Source organism: Syngnathus acus, chromosome 6 (assembly GCF_901709675.1).
Source record: "Syngnathus acus chromosome 6, fSynAcu1.2, whole genome shotgun sequence".
Taxonomy (NCBI): domain Eukaryota; kingdom Metazoa; phylum Chordata; class Actinopteri; order Syngnathiformes; family Syngnathidae; genus Syngnathus; species Syngnathus acus.
The window spans coordinates 13,083,848-13,103,854 of record NC_051092.1 but is presented as its reverse complement, the minus strand read 5'-3'; the positions used below and the strand labels follow the sequence as shown (position 1 = coordinate 13,103,854).

The 20,007-nt window shown below is 43.8% G+C and overlaps 1 protein-coding gene across 2 annotated transcripts in view; it reads left to right on the top strand.

Moving 5' to 3' along the window:
- The first annotated feature begins 339 nt into the window (after positions 1-339).
- Positions 340-20,007, top strand: part of znf423 (zinc finger protein 423) — an 89,502-nt gene continuing 69,834 nt past the window's right edge. For both annotated transcript variants that reach the window (XM_037255092.1, XM_037255091.1), the window contains exons 1-2: positions 340-1,292; positions 13,376-13,438. In XM_037255092.1, coding sequence (XP_037110987.1) covers positions 1,253-1,292; positions 13,376-13,438 — 103 coding nt within the window. In that variant the 5' untranslated portion in view covers positions 340-1,252. The remainder of the gene's footprint in view (positions 1,293-13,375; positions 13,439-20,007) is intronic.

Genomic DNA, 20,007 nt, shown 5'->3' with positions numbered 1-20,007 from the left:
TGAAACAAGATTATTTCAGTACACAGTAGCTATGTGCTGCACTTGGCACAAACTACCTACATGCGTGCATCTTAGGTTTGTCCTGTATTTTCATGTCAAAATTCAAATATTTTGTTATCAGTGTGCGTCAGCAGAAACACTGAGCCATTGAATTTATTTCCTCCATATCTCATTGTAATCCAACTCCACATTTTCTCTCCGTCTCCTCCCTGTCAAGTCGCTCGGTCCCCGTTGTAGCAGCACAAATCGGCCGCGGGTAGGCGCTGTTGCCCAACGCTCCCCCTGCTCTCGCCACCTCTCTCGGCCTCTCTCTCCGCTCCCTCTCCCCGTCAAGCCCTGCCTGCCTCTCTGCCTCAGCCAACCCGGGCTGTGCCGAGCTGCTCCCTGCGGGATCAGAGCGCTCCCCCGCCGGGACCCTTCTCTCACATCCCCCTGCTGGGACGCGGCTACATTTCCAGCCAAGCACTGCCTGCCTTGGCTTTATTATGTGTGTCTGCGCCGCAGCCCCGCCAGCAGAGGCAGGCAGAGGAGGAGGAGGGAGACTGGTAGCCAGAGTCAGGACAAAGAAAAAGCAGGGAGACAGAGGCTAGCGAATTTCTGGCTCTTATTATCACCACAGGGCACAGGGCTTTGGGAAATAAGAACACGTTACTAGTCAAATTCCTCACGCGAGGGGGGTGGAGGAGATGCGCTGCGTCCGTGCCACCCGAGCACTACTAGCCAAGGGACGGAGTCCGCGCGACGCTTTCTCGGAGGGCAAAGACGAACTCAACTAAAAGCAGACACTGGTAGCGACTTTGACAGGGGGCATAATCCGTCCACCTACACACGTCAGTATCCTCTGCGCTCGTCGCTTCTCCTCACTTGGATCTCCACGTTTCGCGCAAACGGACATTTCCGGACTCACTTTGACGGTATTTCCGAGTGTCGCGTTTAAAGCAGAAGTTGTTTATTCTACAGGTTGCTGCTTCCTCTTCGTGCGCCCCACGCTAGGCGTTCCCGACTCCACGCGTTTTGGGACACACGCAGTGTGTACTTTTTTCCCTTTTTCTCCCCCTGACGCCGAACTCGAGCGAGCGAGGGTGCCGCATTGCAACAGGCGAAAAAGCCGCGGCCGAGTGGAGGAGGAGGAGGGCGGTTGAATCTCGGTGGCTGTGCCCGCCTGCATGGTGAGCTGAAAACACGGAACGGAGCAACAACAAAAAAAAGAGAGACAAACAGCAACAGCAGTCGAATTAAACCCGCTGCAGCGATGTCCAGACGAAAGCAGGCCAAACCGCGCTCTGTGAAAGGTAAGTTAAAAAAAAAAAAAAAAATCTTGTACTTTCTGTCTAAAAACCAGTGCGGCCAGAACCACCACTGAGATTTTGCTTGCCACTCGGTTGTTTTTCAAGCTCAGGTTCAAAGTGTTGCTCCTCTTTGCAGTCGTCCACCTTGCTTTAAAAAAACAAAAAAGTGCATTGATCACTCCTGATGGTTTTAAAATGAGCTTATCAATAGAGAATTGTGGACTTTTGGATCGTTCCCCCAACATCTAATTGGCGCTCCATCTTCTAGTCTGCTCGCTTGGAATGTATTTTCCTGGCTTGTTTTGCTAGATGGACCTTTCTTGACCCCTAGCCTACATATCAAGTGGACTTAACACATGCTGTCAGGTTTTGTTGTTTTGCATCATTTTGTGCCTCAGATGTGCTAAACAAGTGTTGACACCTCTCATCTAAGATCTAAAAGATGTCACTTTTCATCTTTGTTTTGCTACTTTTACATCTCACTTCTTTCGTTCTCATGATGCCCTCTGTGGTTTTGCACCCACTAATTTATCACGGCATTTATTGGTTATTTTTCCATGAAGTTAAACACATGCCGATGATCCCCCCCCCAAACATGTTGTTATGAGTCAGAGCCCCACTTTGTGTAATTTGTGCAAACCAGTATTCATTGTCGTGCATGGGTGAACTGGCATCATACATGGAGGGCATGTGGCAACCTTGGTCTCCATGTTTCCTTTATGGGACCCAGATGGGCAACGTGACCATGTGGTCAACACCCCCCCCTCCCCCATTTCCTTCTCCGTGGAGGCTGTCCCGCTCAGACTATCTAGGAAGCCACTAGACCTGACACTAATTCAAACTGGCTGATAAGTTTGACGGAGCTGTACGAGCTAAGCGATGTCTTGTTTTGGTTTATCTCGGGTTCATTTATCTCAGGTCGCACAAGCAGAAGCGCAGGTGTTGTCATGCATATTGTGGGTCATTTGTGCGGTAATAAAATGGCACACTTTAGAAAGAACTTGCAAGATCCCAACTTAGGCTACCAATGTGAGAAACATTTATGGACCTGTAGATGAAAATAGCATAATATCAATATTTGTAATTTTGGTGACATTTTCTGTGAAGACATAAAGCAGTAGTTGGATGTGCATTTGGATTGTGAGTGACTCTTTCGGTGCACTTGTCAGTGGTGTGAGTTGCCAAACTTGGAAAATAGAATGTTTTGATGTGCTCAACAAGTGTGGATGTGGCATCTGAATTGCTGTAATGCTACAGTGACATCACACTGAACTTGGAGTTGAGAAAAATCAATGTACGTACATGTCCACACTTTTGATGATCCAAGTCTGAGCCAGTGGTTGTCAAATAATACTTAACTCTCCGTGTACCACCGTCATTGCTTGAAAGGACATGTTTAATATAATTGTAAGTTAGTCACTTATATCTGCAGTTTGAACGTAAACACCTGCTTAAGTAAAATAACATTGACAAAAAATGTGCTTAAAATGCATTGCACTAAAGTGAAATATTTTTTGATGAATAAATGTTAAAAAAAACAAACAGATCTGAAATATCGAATACAAATTTATTGGGACGAAGATTTTAATATAATTTACTGTAATTTTGCATCTCCTTTCATTTTCCTTGCATCAGTTGATCTTTTCATTCATTCTGATATGCTTGAATGTTTTTCGTGTTTTAATTTTTTATTTTTTTTGTCTTGAGTGATTCTTTTGTGATTCTTTCTTTTGTATCACTAGTGTAAACTCGCTCACCTTCTGTGGTACCCTTATGACATTTTAAGAATCACCGCAGTCCAAACCATTCATTTAAATGATCTAACTAAGAGAAAATAATTAACTATCACCACTTAATGGACTTTTGGAAATTGTACTGTTCAGGACAATATTGGCAATTTCTTGCCTGGGCTTAATTAGTGATTTGTATAGTTGATGCATTTAGGCAGCTGTAGATATTCTAGAAACGTAAAAAGTGGCCAACATATTTGCCGATGTTTCCCCAGAGTGTTAAAAAAAATTAGATGAGCATTTTACTGAAAAAAAAAAAAAAGAATTGTGGACATAACCTATTCTGTGTGCGTTTCACAAGTTATGTTCTATTTGTCACGTCTCGTGTGCTATTGAAGTGGAATTTTTTGGGCATTAAAACGTCGGGGTCAGTTTGACGCGTCCATTTGGAGAACCGCTCAGAATTTTGTCTTGTATCGGATTGGTAGTACATGATTTTAACTGCATCCTGTCAGGTACAATTGGAGACGAAACCAAAAGGTCCAGGACCTCCAGTGCTTTAAAAATGGAAAGTAGAGTTGTTTGCAACCAGCCTGTGGCTGTTGCACTTAGTATTGTTGATGTCTGTGTTCAAATCTTCCGCTTTGCACCACTGACTTTGTCCACCACTGTTTTTGTTGCTTCTCTCAAAGTGCCTGTGTTTCTGCTTGTGAGATCTGCATTCTCATGCATCACAGACAACGGCCGTGTCATGAAGGCAGTGGGCTAACCAGATTAGCTTTAGTCAGGCAGCCAGGTGAAGCAGAGCGAGGAAAATCCGAGGCCCAGGACCTCCACCGGCAACACTCTGTGAATAGCCACCTCAGGTGACGCAGGCCTCGTAGTCTATCTTGCATAAGCCGATGTGTAGTCATGCATCTGTGCGTGTGTGTGTGGATGTTTTTGCTATCTCCCCTTCACACCTTGCCCTACTGACAGCTTGACAAGACCTGACATTGGGCGGGGGGGGTGAGTTGGAGGGGGAACACAGGGGGTGAAGGGTAAAAGGGGGGGAGGTGTTTAGGGGTGGGCAACACTTGCACAGAGCAGGTGAGTGGCCAAGCGGGAGGGAGCGTCGGAGGCCAGAGCGAGGTGAGCATCGCCAGGGGATTATCGGTGTTTTCATGTTCTCCTGTCTTTCACCTGCTCAGCCAACTCTGACTCGCTGGCTGATTTCCACAGACACTGGCAAGACAAAACAATCTGAGAGAAACGCACAAGTCCCACCTCATCCATCTTCTGCTTTACTTTCTTACTGGCTCCGTGTAGTGCTGGGCTAGACCATGAAATCACATTTTTAAGTGGGGAGATCGCTATCGCTAAATCTGGTCTTAAATGATCACTTCACTGCTACTATTGCTTTACGGATATATTTTTTTACACGCCGAAGTGTTGCCACTGGCTATGAATAACTCATAAGTGATTATTAGTGATTATGCTGGTGACAGATTTTAACCTCAGGTTAGTGAAAGTTAATGGATTATGTGGATTGTTGATTGATTGTGTTTTCAAGCCAAATTGAGTGCGCGACTTTTTTGTACTTGGCAGAGGCAGCTCCTTGAGTCAGTGTCAATTAATTGTTGTCTCTAAAAGAAGAGCAGCATGACAATCTGGGCGGTTGACTCACGTCTGCGCAACACAACGCAAGTTCAGAATTGGGACCCGTCTATGCTGTTTTTTTTTTTTTCAGACTGATGTCTATTTTGGGCTGAAAAAAATGCAGATGAATCAGACCATTAATTTAAAAAATCTGTAATGCAGTTCACCTCTGTCTCGTCTTTACACCGATAAAGTCCGTATTAACATTAGGCCACTCGGCTAATTGCAGTCTGTTAATTGAACGTGGGCAAACGGTCTTAGAAATGCATGATGGGATAAGAGAAGATGTGGAGTGAGGAGCGACTGAGCGAGCGAGCGAGCGCTGCTTCTGTCTTATCAAAATATTATTTCAGTGGATTAATCCCTTTTTAATGTGTGTCTTTAGTGAGGCGCGCCAGCGAAAAGCTCCTCCTCTGTCTGTTGGGCGAACCTTTCTATCCTATCGCTCGCTCTCCTCACGCTCTCAGCTCTCAGCCCCTCGAGTCTCTCATGCATTATGTAGTGATGATTATTACTTAATTACACATTAATAAATCTGCTTCATTTGCAGGACATTAAACGAGTTGAGCGCATATGACAGGGAGACGGAGGGCGGCAGGAGATGGGAGGGGGTGGCGGTTGAAACAGGGAGCACTTACTCTTAAGCGTCTGTTGGGTTTGTTTAGATTGTTTATAGTCGGCCGAGCCCAACGAGCCTTTAGACCAGGAGAGCGAGCCAGCGAGCGCCACCAAGTTAATGGCATCACTTCCACTCAATCTCCTCCTTCCAACTGTTTAGACCTCAACTCATTTTCCACTGCACACTGCGCAGTGGGCATCATGTAAACAGATTTTTTTTTAAATTTTATTTATGAAGAACTTTGCCTGGACCCACTTTGCAAACATCTCATTAGATGCAGATTTGCTTGTCACTATTAAGTCGGTTATTCTTCGCCACCCTACCTCCAAAATGAATTAAGGTGGCGTGAAATTTAATGTCGGTATGTTATCTGAATGTAACAAGAGACTCTGGGACGGTAATTATTCATTGCTTCGAGTTAAAGTTATTTTCAATTAAGTGTTCAAGACATTAAATTAAGTGGTGCCGAGATGCCAAAATAAGTAAAAATTAATTGTGGTTTGCGAAATGTCATTAAGCGGCAATCCAGTTTTAGGCTTCAGTTGTTATGAGACTCCGCTGACATGCGTGTCAGCACACAGCTTGTCACTCTTCTTTTACAACCTTTGCGCAGCCGCTGCTTGGTTTTCGTTTTTTTTTTTTCTCCCTTCACATTCTGGCCACATCTGGCTTTACAATTATCGTAGCTTTAATGTCATCTTTGGCACAGCATGCAGACTTTCGCTTGCTCTTATAAAACTCAGTGTCCTTGCACTGCTCACGTTGTATTGCTTTGCGTTTGGTGTGGCACCGGGAATTTGGGGATCACAGCCGGTAGGCTCGACCAATTGATCCAAATTACTTTTTTAAATCTCTCAGCCCAAATAGTTAGAATTCACTGAATAGTATCTTTCCACTTTTCACTTTTCATCTACATTTGTACATTTATCAGTGTTGCTAATGGTCAACTTACTATGAAAAAGTGTAGCACATGAAAACATTATATGCAATATTTGGCAATCGTGCCAGACATTCTGTGCTAAAATTCACGAGATTTCTACTTAACAGTAGCAATCGTGTCCTGTTAGTGATGTGTGAAATGTTTTGGACACGAGTGCGGCCATTGTTCTCACAACATCGCTGTGCTCCTGTCTGTAAGGTTGTATTGGCTTTGTATAAAGATTCGTCGACTCATTAAATGGCTTTCTGAACGCTTTGATTGCAATTGTATTGATATTGAAGACTCAAACTGCTAAAACTGGCTCAAACCAGCTCAAACTTGTTCAAACCGGCTCAATAGTCGAAATGCATTTTGTACTGTATTTATTTTAATTAGGGATGCTCGATACCACTTCTTTTAAAACTGATACCTGTACGATTACGTAACAATACTCTTTAGTAGTCAACGATTCCTGTACCACTAATACTTTTGATATATAACCTCCTCATAAAACACAATGACAGGTCATTTTATTGATAGACTATACCCACCAAAGATTTGTCCTTAAAATTGCAAGAAATAAATATAATTTTTTTATTTTTCTAGTTACTGATTGTAAAACGGCTATAGGGGGATGCTTTTTTTATGACCTGTTCTTTGGTATTGTTTATGTCTATTGATTTACTAACAACCGTCCAGTTAGCAAAGTTGGCAATGAATTTTGACGTGTGAGGTCATCAAATGGGCTCGATCAGGATTTCATCGTGTAACGTTTGTGTGAGTGTATCCAAAAATGAGGCGTTTATTTGGATGCCAGCGTCAATTTGTTATCAGCAGCTAACCTGGCGTGGTCATGCGTGTGTGTTTGTGTGGGGAAACCAAGCATCACGGACCAGGACTGTGCCATTGTTGCATTACAGCTGACCTTGTTTATCCGCTGCTAACTCACTGGACCTTAACACCCACACCTCTGGAGACCCCGAGCAACCCCTCTGTAACTCCAACACATACACCGCCACACAAAATATGGCCGAGAAGACAAAGAGTACACACTGGTGTGACGATACATACGCACACATTCGTTGCTGACTTGCTATGAGGCCACTGTGCGATGCTCTCATTGGAGTTAATGGAATCAATCCAAAGTGTGGTTACATTTCATCACTGTAAAATTGTCCATCGTCTAACAGTTCGTCCTATTTTGGTTGATTCTATCAGGAAGGGGATTTGGAGACAATGCATTTGGTTAATATGTGTGCTTTCAATTTTTGAAGAGAATGTTTGTGGATTGCTACATGGACCATTTTAGCATACTTGGTTTATCTGTCTGACCACTAAGATGATTTGATGCCCTCTTTCCATTTTGCGCCATAAGCAGTGTGACACGACCAGTGTGTATTGTCCTCACAATGTGGAGTTAAACAGGGCAAGCTGACTATGTCGTGTTCCTTTTTTTATTGGACACTTTGACCGGCCTTTGTAGATCGCCTCACTAAAGAGTTACTATTGCCTCCTTTTAGTGTTGGAGTCTTTAGTTGTTTTTTCTAAGTCCTTTCCATTCACCTTCCAGTCAAAAGGCAAGTGGTCACCGCTGTGAGCTATACAATAGAACGAGTGGGGGCGACAGCGAATGAGAGTGTGAAAGCGACACTGACAGCTGATGAAATAAAGCAGAAAAAAGGGGAGGGAGTAGAAAGTAAGACATTTCAGTGTTTTCCGTTCAGTGCAATGTCAGTGTAAGTTGAGACCCTTTTATTTCTTAGCAGCAAGTTACTTGTGGACATCCGTTGAACTCGGATTTATAATGAGATTCACCGAAATCATCAAGGTGCAAGATGGTAAGGGAGGTTGTAGATTCTTTGTAAATACTTCATAAAAAACATGTTCTAATATTAAAAATTTCATATAAATATTAAAAAATATATAATCAGTGACGTATGTGAGATTGCTTATAATAATGATGATGAAGATGACCATGATATTGATGAGATAAAACAATGGCTTATCATTTGTTTTATTGTACTTGTGCAATTTAATTTTTGACAAATTGCATCTTAAATTATTATTGGCTACTTTATTTACTTAATATTGTTCCTTTATTACTTTAAAGGTATTTTTTAATTAAAACATTTTTTTTTTTACTCTATTCATGGAACTATATCAAGGTAATTATAATTTTTTTAGGTGAGTGCCTAAGACTTTTGAATAATTTAGATGTCAGAGTGCATTGTCAAACCAGATATATTGAATAAGGCAAGTTATTAATGGCGTCGAACCATGGAGACATCAGGCATCCCACACAATCGAAAACTTGCCAAATAGTGAGCCTGCACTAATGGCATTGGTGAGTTATTCATTGCTATGTATTCTGTATTTCTTTGACTTATTCCTAAAGTGTTCTGAGTACCTGTAATGCTCTGAGCACACGCGCTGTGTATATTTTCCTTGTTAATGCTAGCCCTAACCTGAAGAGTGAGCTAATCTGCCCGCAAGCCCTGCGAAATGAAAATTAGTTTATTTTCTGTTTCCTCTCCGTCTGTCTCCGCATGTGTGTTTCTCTGTCGCTCTCCTCCTAATCAACTTTGTATCAAGCTAAATAATGCCTACGCGTGAAATTGGTGTCTTCAGTCAGGAAGCGCTCCCCAGCCTGTACTACATGAGAAGGCAATTATGAAGCCCTCCCTCCCTACCCTTCACCCTCCAGCTTGTTCTCTCTCCTTCTTTGCATGTGATCTTTTTCTCCTCTTCCTCACCAGTCTGTGCTCATGTTTGCACTTACGTCTTACCAATGTTGAACTTGGTGTCGGTACCCGGCCGAGTGGAAGCTGCCGGGGGAGCTTGCAGTTGTTTCTCCAGTTATTTCTGGAGTACCTCCCCAGAGCAGAGGTACTCCAGAGGAAAGTTTCCCTCTCCTCCTCCTGGCCACTCTTTGGTCTAACACTCGTCATCTTTCTCTTCCTTTTCCCACACATGCACACGTTGTTCCTCTTGTCACTCTGTTTTCTATTATTGACTCCATGTGCAACATCTTTGACAGCAAAAGAAACAAATGTCAGATCAGAGAGGCTCTTTAATCTCACGCTGTGTTGTTTGGCCCTGAACATCAACTCCGTGCTTGTTCTGTGTCTGATGCTTACTTTTTCTTCAGAGAAGCATTTGCGCTCCTGTATTTCACTCGTAATGTTTTTTTTCAGATAGATCAAATATTTGTTTATACCAAATTTGGAGTTCTGCTGTAAACAACACAAAAGACGCATTACATATCTATATTTTTTTTGTTTTCCCCTCAATAATATTGACTTCTGGGATGTTCAACTCAAGACAGAGGGTGAGGGATTTGTTGTTCAGTGTGCGGCTCAGTGTATGTTCAGCAATGTTGGAGAGGTCGCATAGCAACTCAGCTGCATTGCACAGCATGATGCAAACCACAATTACCTCATATACAGTAAGAATCCAACAGAGCAAAGGGAAAGATTTTATTACTGAAGAAAGTGAAAAAATGAATGGTATGATACAAGAACAGAAAGAAGAGGGGGAATGGACATGAGTAAAAAAAAAAAAAAAAAAAATAGGGATGGTGCAATGAAGCTTGTCCGTCAGGCTTTGTGATGATGTTGCTTCTCTTCCCTCCGTCTAAGCCCTCTGCACTCTGTGTCCCTTTGCACACACACACACAAAAGCACACGCTGGCAAACAAAAGCACACAAAGGTCCCAAACCTCAAACTGGTCTGGCGCTCTGGATGGGAAAGCGTGGTTTTGTATTTTAAGGCTGTTTTGTTCCAACTGCAGGCAGACACAGAGCGCGGTTTTAGTGCTGATAAAAGTATTTGGTTAATCAGCTTCTGGCCCTGTCCCCCGACTGGCCGGCATTGCATGAGTGCTTGACACAGGCAGTTGAAGTTGGGGAGGCTCCCGGGGGCCGCGAGCTGGGGATAAAGATTGGCATCAATTCTCTGCCAATAGTGTCATAAAGTCGTTCCGGGGGGACGGGGAGGGCAGCCAATGAGAGGGTCCTCGTGGAGCTGGTGCGACAAGGCAGGTTGGGGAGGGGAGGTGAGGAGCAGGAAGTAGGTTGGAAAGGGGAGGCAGCGGAGCACGCAGTTGAGGGGAGAGACAGAGGAAAGTGTCTAGGATGAGCGTGAGAGACAGACAGTCAGAAAAGACAGAGAGAGCGAGGGAGTCGGATGACAATTACCCTCTTGACTTCTGTCCACCACCAGTTGTCAATCACCTGCCTCTCCTGGGGAAAAGCAGCTTATCATTGGCTGCACTGACCCACATTCCACCCCTCTGGGCCTCCTGGCCGCTGCGTGATTGGCCGCCGTGACCCGTTCATCAACTAGATCTGGGAACACCAAAGCCTTGGGCTGCCTTGGGAATAAGTGGCCCTGATAAAGTGTGTGTGGGAGTGTGCGTGCGCACGTGTTGTTTTGCAAGGACGGGGGGGAAAGAAAAAAAAAAGACAAAAGCTTTTCTTGTTAAAGATGGAACTGCGTTCGTGGGGCAAGGCTCAGACAAGGATGCGGGATGAGGAGGGGACGATGGTCAGCGAACAGGATGGAGACTGAAAGCGAGACAGTGGGCAACGGAGAAATTGAACGTCCGAACAGAGAGCGCAGACCTATCAGTCACTTAATACACTCTTCCATTGTTTCCATAATGTGATGCCAAAATTGCATAAGAAAAAAACTTTCATTAATTGGTAGGCTTATATCGTGGAAGTAGATTTATAGTAGCGATAGATCTATAATATACAAAATAGGGCACAATAAACTCATTCTATGTGTTCAAACTGTTTATTGTGACCTATTTAATTCTTAATGTGTATGTAAATGTGCTCTCTCAAAATGCAGGGTTTCAAAAACCCTAAATGCACGCACTCATTTTCCCCCACTTATGATGTCTACACAATCTTTAGGCCTGCAACAATCACACACGTTCCCCACGCCCCCCCGGTGTGCGCAAGGTTCACACTAAAGGTGTGCGTCTCTGAGGAGGATGTGGAAATCTAAATAAAGATTTGTGTGCTTGGCTAATGAAACACTGTATTCCCCACAGTCTCATCAGGAACCAGTCCTTTTTATTAGTTGTCGAGCTTCCAGTACTTTTTAGGTTCATCGCCTATACTTTGAGATTTATTCAGAAGTAAAGTCGAATGAATGGAGTTATCCTGCCACAAAAATTAGACCGCATTTGGATGGTCAGAAGTGCAGGTTAGGGGATTTGAATTCAATTTGGCTGTGATGATGTGTATGGAGTATATGCAGGTGCTGCGATGCTCATTTTTAGTCTGCAAGTAAAATCGTACTTGCATCACATTGTCTGTGAATAATATGTACCAAATGGCTATAATATGTCATGTTGTTGTTTGTAACAGTGGTTATTTACACCGTCATTCATTCAAGGTCAGTGGGAGAACCGGTAAAGTTTAGCACAGGATATCTGGCAGCTCTTTGTACGGTGCGGGCCAATCTTTGACAATCCACACCTTTGTTTTTCATCTAAATAGAACGCTTCACTGATTTATAACTTCTTGTTTTGATTGTCTTGTGGGGATTCCGTAAGGCCAAAGGGGAGTTGACAAGGATAGAGAGTGAGCCATTTGAAATAAAAAACTTCCACCAGTGGGAGAAAAAACCAGATCAGAGGTGAGAAATGAAGAATCGTGCGTTGGAGGAACCGGGGGTGCACAGGAAGCTCCATTGTGTGGTGGCTCCAGCCATTTCCTGTTTGTGTGCCAGCTGTACTTCCCTCCTTCCTGTTGTACCCAGGAAGTCGCTGTCACATTCCAGCTCTGATCAAACTTCTGAGTGTGTCAAAGAGGTCTTGAGACATTGTCATCCCAGCGTGCTTTTTCTGTTCTCTATTTATAAAGAAAGGTGCCTTTGTTTAACCATGGAGGAAGAGAAGGTCCAACAATGCGGTGAGCGTTGTTGTCAGGGTTTGTTTCAGTCAAAAGCTAAAAAAAAAAAAGGAAAATGAGGAAAGACAAAAGTCAGAGAACGACCAAAGTTTTTACGGTAATGTAAACATTGTTAGCTAATATAGCTAATATAGCCTACTAGCTAGTTAGACTGTAGGATAGAGGGAGGGAAACACAGCTGCTAGTGTGCTTCCAATGACTTTATTGGGCAAATGAGAACTTCATCCATCCATCCATCTTCTGTACCGCTTAGTCCCCACGGGGGTCGCGGGCGTGCTGGAGCCTATCCCAGCGTCATCGGGCAGTAGGCGGGGGACACCCTGAACCGGTTGCCAGCCAATCGCAGGGCACACAGAGACAAACAACCATTCGCACTCGCACTCACACCTAGGGACAATTTGGAGCGCTCAATCAGCCTACCAAGCATGTTTTTGGGATGTGGGAGGAAACCGGAGTGCCCGGAGAAAACCCACGCGGGCCCGGGGAGAACATGCAAACTCCACACAGGGAGGGCCGGAGGTGGAATCGAACCCGCACCCTCCTAACTGTGAGGCGGACGTGCTACCCAGTGCCCCACCGAGCCGCCCAAATGAGAACTTAATACAGTAAACACTAGCGCATTGACGACCTCAATCGACGCTGTCACCGAACACGCAAAGTGGCTAACAGTTTAGCCGCTTAACGACCAGCCAACTCTACATTCTCATTCGCTGACTTTCACATCACTATACAGGCCAGGCCCCAATTTACTTGGCACACACATTTAACATCACAGATACTACAGTTCATAATACGAAAATGGCGCAAAAAATATCTGCAACTTGCATGAATATATTTTTCGGAATTGCAAAGCTTCAAATTGGATTTAATACATTTTATATCCGGTCGTGTTTTCACGGATTTTGTAGATTGCGTGGATGGTCTTGATGTAATGACCAATGAGAGGGAAGACTGATGTTTTGTGGTGTATTGTTTGCTTTTATTTTATTTTTTGGAAAAGGTACTGAACAAGCGGGAAAACACACCATATTTACAAACCCATCAAGTGATTTGCACTAGAGAAAGTATGACACAACTGAATCTCCAGTTGTGGTAAAACGCAGTTATTAATATGTTGAAGTGCATTGGTTTGAAATTGAGTCGTGGTTCTGGTCACACTGGCATGGTTTTCAGTGACTCATAAGAATGCATTTATTTCAACACTCACAACAAAACTAATTTTTATTTCTTTCTCTTATTTGTAATTTCCTTCTCAGCGGTGGAGGAAGGAGAATCTTCAGAGTGCGGAGCGTCTTGGGAGGAATCGACTGTCCAGACAGGTTAGTGGACACTCTCACACACGTTGTGGCGCATGCAGACACACAGGTGTACAAACCACTCTCACAAACACAGTGACCACAATGACAATTTCATATGGTATATAAAGGCCTTCTCCATGGGATACTGTGGGAGCGAGAAGGGTTGAGAGATGGAGTGAACATCTGAGGGATTAGAATTGTGGGACCGTCGAAAACTATACAGTGCTTAGAAGGGAGGGGGGGAAATGAGGAGATTTAAAAAGAAGCATAGCGAGATGCGGAAAGAGAGGGCGAACTTGTTACTCTCTGGTGTACGAGTCAGTCTGAATGGAAAGAGATATGACAAAAGGGACGTGGAGAGCAAGACAGGAAAGATTTGTGTGCTCTTTGACTGCTCTCTGTTGTACGCTGATATCCTGGGAGGAAGTCGCAGAGATGGTCGGCTTTTTATTGTCTCTTTTGTTCGACTGGATTTAGTTTTTGCTCGCGTTTTAGCTGGCTGACTAGTTTGAACCCTTTTCACATATATATTATACAGAGTTGACATTTATACTATGCTGGTTTTACACTAAACAAAAATGTTTGAGATGAGTACCGTATTTTCCGGACTATAAGGCGCACCGGACTATAAGGCGCACCTTCAATGAATGGCCCATTTTAAAACTTTGTCCTTATATAAGGCGCACCAGACTATAAGTCGCACCATTAATGCATCATGTCAGATTTTTCATCCAAATCAAATCATTCTCCATTTTATCTTTTTTATTTCAACTTCAGACACAACAAATTACTTTATAATCACAAAATAATGATCCATAGTCTTTTTGATTCATGATTCATAGTCTTCAGCGGTCCACTTATGATTGATTTCATGACACAATGCTTCGGGCCAGTTTAAATTTAGGAATTTGGTCCATATATAAGGCGCACCGGACTATAAGGCGCACTGTCGGCTTTTGAGAAAATTTTAGGTTTTTAGGTGCGCCTTATAGTACGGAAAATACGGTAGTTTTGTCTTGCATAATTTGCTTTTCATGGAAGACGGGAAAATAAATTCTGAATCTGGACTGATAAATATCGAAAAGACAAATTAGTGGAGGAAACGGACTCCCGATGCAAATCAAGAGTTCCCCCTCTTTGTTGTAGTTTGTGCTTAGCAAAGATGAATTCCCCAAATCCTCCACACACGGGAAAAGCAGTCGGGCTACCGTAGGTGTTTGCCAGCTGTGGCTACTTTTTACAGCCTATCAGGGAACAGTTAAAACACTTCCTCTGACTGCAGCCCAGCAGGGAAATAAGATACTGCTGAATGTGGTAAATACGGAGTTATCGCTCTCCCAGCTTCTTCTCGTGCCCTGTCTCCCGTTCTGCTCCAGCGGGATACAAGCATAGGCAAGTAAGATCCTTGGGGAGGGGAGGGGGGGTTGTCCGTGACGTACCCAAGTCTCGCCCCCCTCCCAATCGCTCACTCAGACCTGAGCTAACGCTTCTCCAGGGGCAGCTATACGGGTCCGTGTCTGTGTGTGTTTCAGGGGGTTGCTGACTGAGGTCCTGGGTGGCTCGCAAGAACTGCTGTGTGTGTCAGTTCCTGCAGGAAGCTTCGGTCCCATGACGTGCACGCGTGCACACACACGCACACAAACATGCACCTCTCTGCTATCTCACAGTTTCCCCAGTTGTAAAAAAACAACAACAACAACAACAAACTGGCCCGTTTTGCCTTATTCAGCCACTCTTATGTTTCGGATTTTGTGGAGGGTCCCCACTTGTAGTTTGAGTCTTACCACTTACAATCATCGCTGTCATTCTTTTTCCTCTGGAATTTTGATGGCCAGATGAGGTTCTGAATATCAAGAAAATAGATTTTGGTTTGTATAATCTCTCAGTCAGTGAGGATTGGGTGAGCAAATCAGAAAGAGTGGGGGGGGGGGGGACAGGACAGATTGGAGAAATACACCATACCGCCCCATCCTGCTATTAAATTTACAAGCTTCCTCCCCTTCTCCAACTCTCCGTTTCTCCCTTGCTTCCCTTGGAAAATGTGTGTTGAGTTTGGAAAGGCCCACGGGAGGCAAGGCAGAGGGAGGTGGGAGAGTGCCTCGGAAGGGAATTGCATCAAGACAATCTTTTCTTCCCCAGCTCCTACATTTCCCGCTTTCCTTTGTTCCATTGCCATTTCCTCCTCTTCTTCCTCGTCTCTCGCCTTTCTGCCCCGCAGAGGACCAGTGTGAGGCCAAAGGTGCCCCACCAACCCCCTACACTCTTTCCCGATGTGCCCCTGTTCCCTCTCAGCAGGGCAGAATGTCCTCACTCTTCACTCGCTTTCCATTCCTTGTTCACTTCTTGTGCTAGGACAGGGAAAGAAGCATCATGATCAGACCATTTCATGCAGTCCTGTCTGTCATACACAGCCAGCACACTTAATATTTCTCTTGGAGAACATTAAAGAGTCATATGCGGGAACAGTCAATGAGTCATTGTGGAAAAGGTCTGTCAGCTCCCCACGCGGCTTACTTTGCAGCTGAAACTTGTTCGCCCCCACTTCAAGTGTACCAATATTAGGCGTCAAATCCGGAGTGACAGCTGAGTCATTTGGGTGATCATCAGTGTGCCCTCCAGTGGACAAAATTAGCCACAACAGTTAATCTAACTTTCTGGTAATGTCATCACCACTGGCCGCAGTGGACCCCTTGATGGGCCGAATTCGGCACGCGGGCCTTATGTTTGACCCGTTGTCAACCCCTCTGTGGTTATCAATATCATCTCATTAAAACACTGAATTGTACAGAAGCAGATGAGACCGATAGATTTCAGACAATGACATGATGAGGAAGTAAAGAATGGAGGAAATAAAGAGATGAAGGTAATAATAATAATAACGCTTGATCTTGGTTCTTTGGGATGGCCGAAAAGAATCACGCTGGCCTTCTCTAGCTCTCATTTTCCCTCCTTTCCTCTCCCCCATCCCTCCCTCGCTGCCTCTCTCTTGAGGTCCATAATGTAGTTTTAATTTCCCCAAGGCTGTACCACAGGAAAACAGTTCCTGCGCGTGTGTGTTGTGTGTCAATGATTATTGCCCGCTTGCAACAATGCACAGGCTTTTCGTCCATATTGCACCATTTAAGACCGTTGTTTGTAATCTTTGTCGAAAATGGATATAGGTGCGCAGCTGTCACCTTGTTTGCCCAGAAAACTTTACCATGCGTGTTTGCGAATCATCGCAGCGTCCCGTTGTGACTATTTTTTCCCTTACTTCCGTGACGTGAGCGCCCCTTTCATCATCTTATTTCCAGACTTGGGTGCTGCGCTCTCTCCCTTGCCGCAGTGTTTCCCATGAGCCCTGCCTGGAAGCGTGCGTGTGTACTTCTCCCGCCAGGGTGGGGTGGGGGCAAGCTTGTATTGTGAAAACACAAGCATTGGTGAGGGGGAAACAAGATGAGGTGGGATGCAGAGGGGAAGAGGTGAGGAGAGATGGCTTCTTAATATAGCCACCTAACACACACACACACACACACACCCGCATGCACAACAAACACTCTCACACTAACAAACAGAGGGAAGCAGAGGGTGGGGGCATTCCCTAGAGAGAGAAGGAGGGAGGGAGGGTTGGGAGGGTTGGCTGTGTTGTCGTGTTCAGCTGCACCTGTTCAGCTTGTGTGTGTTTGGCATTGTGCACTAAAAGTGACTTTTTTTTGTGTATTTTTTACATCTTAAACTCAAAAATGTTATGTGTTGTGATGACATTAAAACCAAATTTGTGTTTGAATGTCTTTCTCATTAGGTTTGTGGTGTTTAATACAGTAGTGAGACACTTGCAAGTTTTGCATTGTTGGATGGAACAGTGAAAAAGTGGATAGCATAGCTGCCTCACAGTCAGAGGTGCCAGGATTGAATCTTGATTTGAGTTTCTGTAGGTGCTCAACAAAAGGTCAGCTGGCATAGACACATCAGCTGTGACCCTGAACTGGGTAAATGAAAAACAGAACTTGGATTCAATCGATACATGCATGTAGTGCTCTTTTTGGAGTCTTTATTTGTCATTTTGTGTGTGTGTGTGTGTGTGTGTGTGTGTGTGTGTGTGTGTGTGTGTGTGTGTGTGTGTGTGTGTGTGTAGCTTGTTGAATTCTGCCCAGCGACAAAGCGCCATGGAACAAGACAACCTATTGATCTTTGCTTTAATTTCTTACTTTAGTTTTGTGAAGTTGTGCAATTAATCACAAGTGATTTCTGTTGGGCAGGCCGTTTATATAATTGCCAATGAAATGATCCAATCACATCAGGCTGAAGGAGAGAATATTGGAACTTATTTTATGGAGCCAAAAGTGCTTGCGCTCTCCCATTATTTTCCACACAGTGCCATCTTGGTAAAAATAACGACGGCTATTTTTTGTCACATTTAACAAGAGAATTAAAAAAACGAAACACATGTGCAACGTTGTGTGTACTCTGGCCCAGCGCTTAACGTGACATTCCAATTGAACCGAGTCTGGGTTAGAAGTCTGCTGTGGGCAGCTTGCGTGTGATGCATACCATGTGACATTGGCCGCATGCGTCTGAAGACACATCAATAACGTTCGGTGGGCAACATGGTGCAGGTTTGATTTGAACATCACAGCTTGTTGTTGTTGGTGGCTCCGCCGAAGGTGCTTGCCGCAGCCAAGTGCCTGTGAATTCCACTACAGTGATTCTGTGGAGCAAAATGAAAGTCTTGTGTCGCGGCTGTTTGCTTTCGAAACATTCTGCTGGAAGCTCCACACACACCTTTTCACATCTTTTGATGCCTCTTTAAGGTTTGCGCAGACATGCACATGTGTATGTAAGCGTTTTATGTACACTTGGCCCGCAGATATTCATTTCCCCGAGCAGCTGTGTACAAGTCAGGCCAAAGTACCACTTTGGGCTTGCCAAATCTAACACATAAGTAAGCCCCCTTGCCTTTGCAGTGTTCCACTATGTTTTATTCCCATTGAAGGCGTCTTGCTTTGGGACCATCTTTCAGTATAGGAACAGCTCAGGAACGTTTCCCAGTTCATTAGTTCCCCAGGTGATGGTTCACGCTGACTGCGGCTATGTCCACAACATAAAAACAAAAATCACGCTGAAAGGCTCCTGGTACCAAAAAAATGATTTCGACCACTGTGGCAAGAAAAGGCAAGTGGAACTCCAGGAGAACACAAAATTCATTCCTCGAAGTTGTTGGAAGTTATGCCTGTAGTAACATACGATTTTCTAGATGGCATACAAATAAATTAAATAAATACATTCAATAAAATAAATAAATAAATAAATAAATAAATAAATTAAGCATAAATTAAGAGTAAGCAGTAAAACTACTCATCCAAAGAAGATGCCAATATTTTCAGGTCATGACCCATTATGATTTCAGTTTTGTAAGTTACATAGGTTTTTGCAAATAATGTTTGAACAATTGTGTATTTTACAAAACAAAAAATATCAATGAAACAAGGCGATACATCAGTGGAGGGAGCCTTTTTATGTTAAAAGTTTGGGACGGGGGAGGCAAGGTTGTCCTTGGTTGGATTTTGTTATATGTCAGCTATATATGACGCCGGTATGTGCCATCTTAACACACTAAATACCTCAGTGAACTCATTTAAACTTGCGTAAAGGAAAACACACACACGCATACACACACACACACACACACACACACACACACACGCACACACACACACACACACACACACACACAGATGAGCCTAACGAGTGGTGATTAGTGGGTCTCAGCTGGGCGGGGTTAGGATGCGTAACATCACTCCGCACTGTGGACTCGGCTAATTCACTTCTCTTTATCTAATTACCCTGGGTGTACACAAACACACACATGCATACTCGCAACAGTAATACTCCACTTACACACACACTCCCACACACACACACAAGACACGTGTATCGTTCCTGCAGATATGCAAAGTGACCTAATTATTCCTGAGGTGTCAGTTTGCATATTTATATTAGTACCTGTTATTAAACAACCATTGTCCTCATATTACTCAGTCTGATGACTACAACCTGGAATATTACATTTCCTCCAGGGGATGAAAAACATCAGACAGGCATTTGCTAGTGGTCCAAAGCCTGGGTTGCATAAACTTAATAAAATCCCAAGCGAAATGATATTTTTCATATTGCAAACAAATTCTGCAATGTGTTTTTGCCCCAACATTTTCTCAGTTGAAATGATATTTTACGAGAACCTCGCCCGTTGACCCTTTTTATTCCGTTAATTTAATTGCATTACGTTCACTTGCTGCGCTTTCACTGGGTGCTTTTTAATATTCTCCATGTTCCTATTAGATCGTTTCATCTCTGGTGTTCCACTTTGATGAGTGAAAACGCTTTTGTGTATTTAGAGAAGCCACGTAACGTAGCCTCTGCTAGCTGAATGCTAATATGCAATGGAAAATGTCATAGTCATACGTACATGGTGGTGTTGTTATAATAATGAACACAAACGGTGCTGCAACACATAAAGACAGATCATGTAACATATCTTAAGGCACGTATTCTTTACCTCTTCAAACAACGTCCGCATTTTTCTGTCTTATACCTCCCCCAGGTGGCCATAT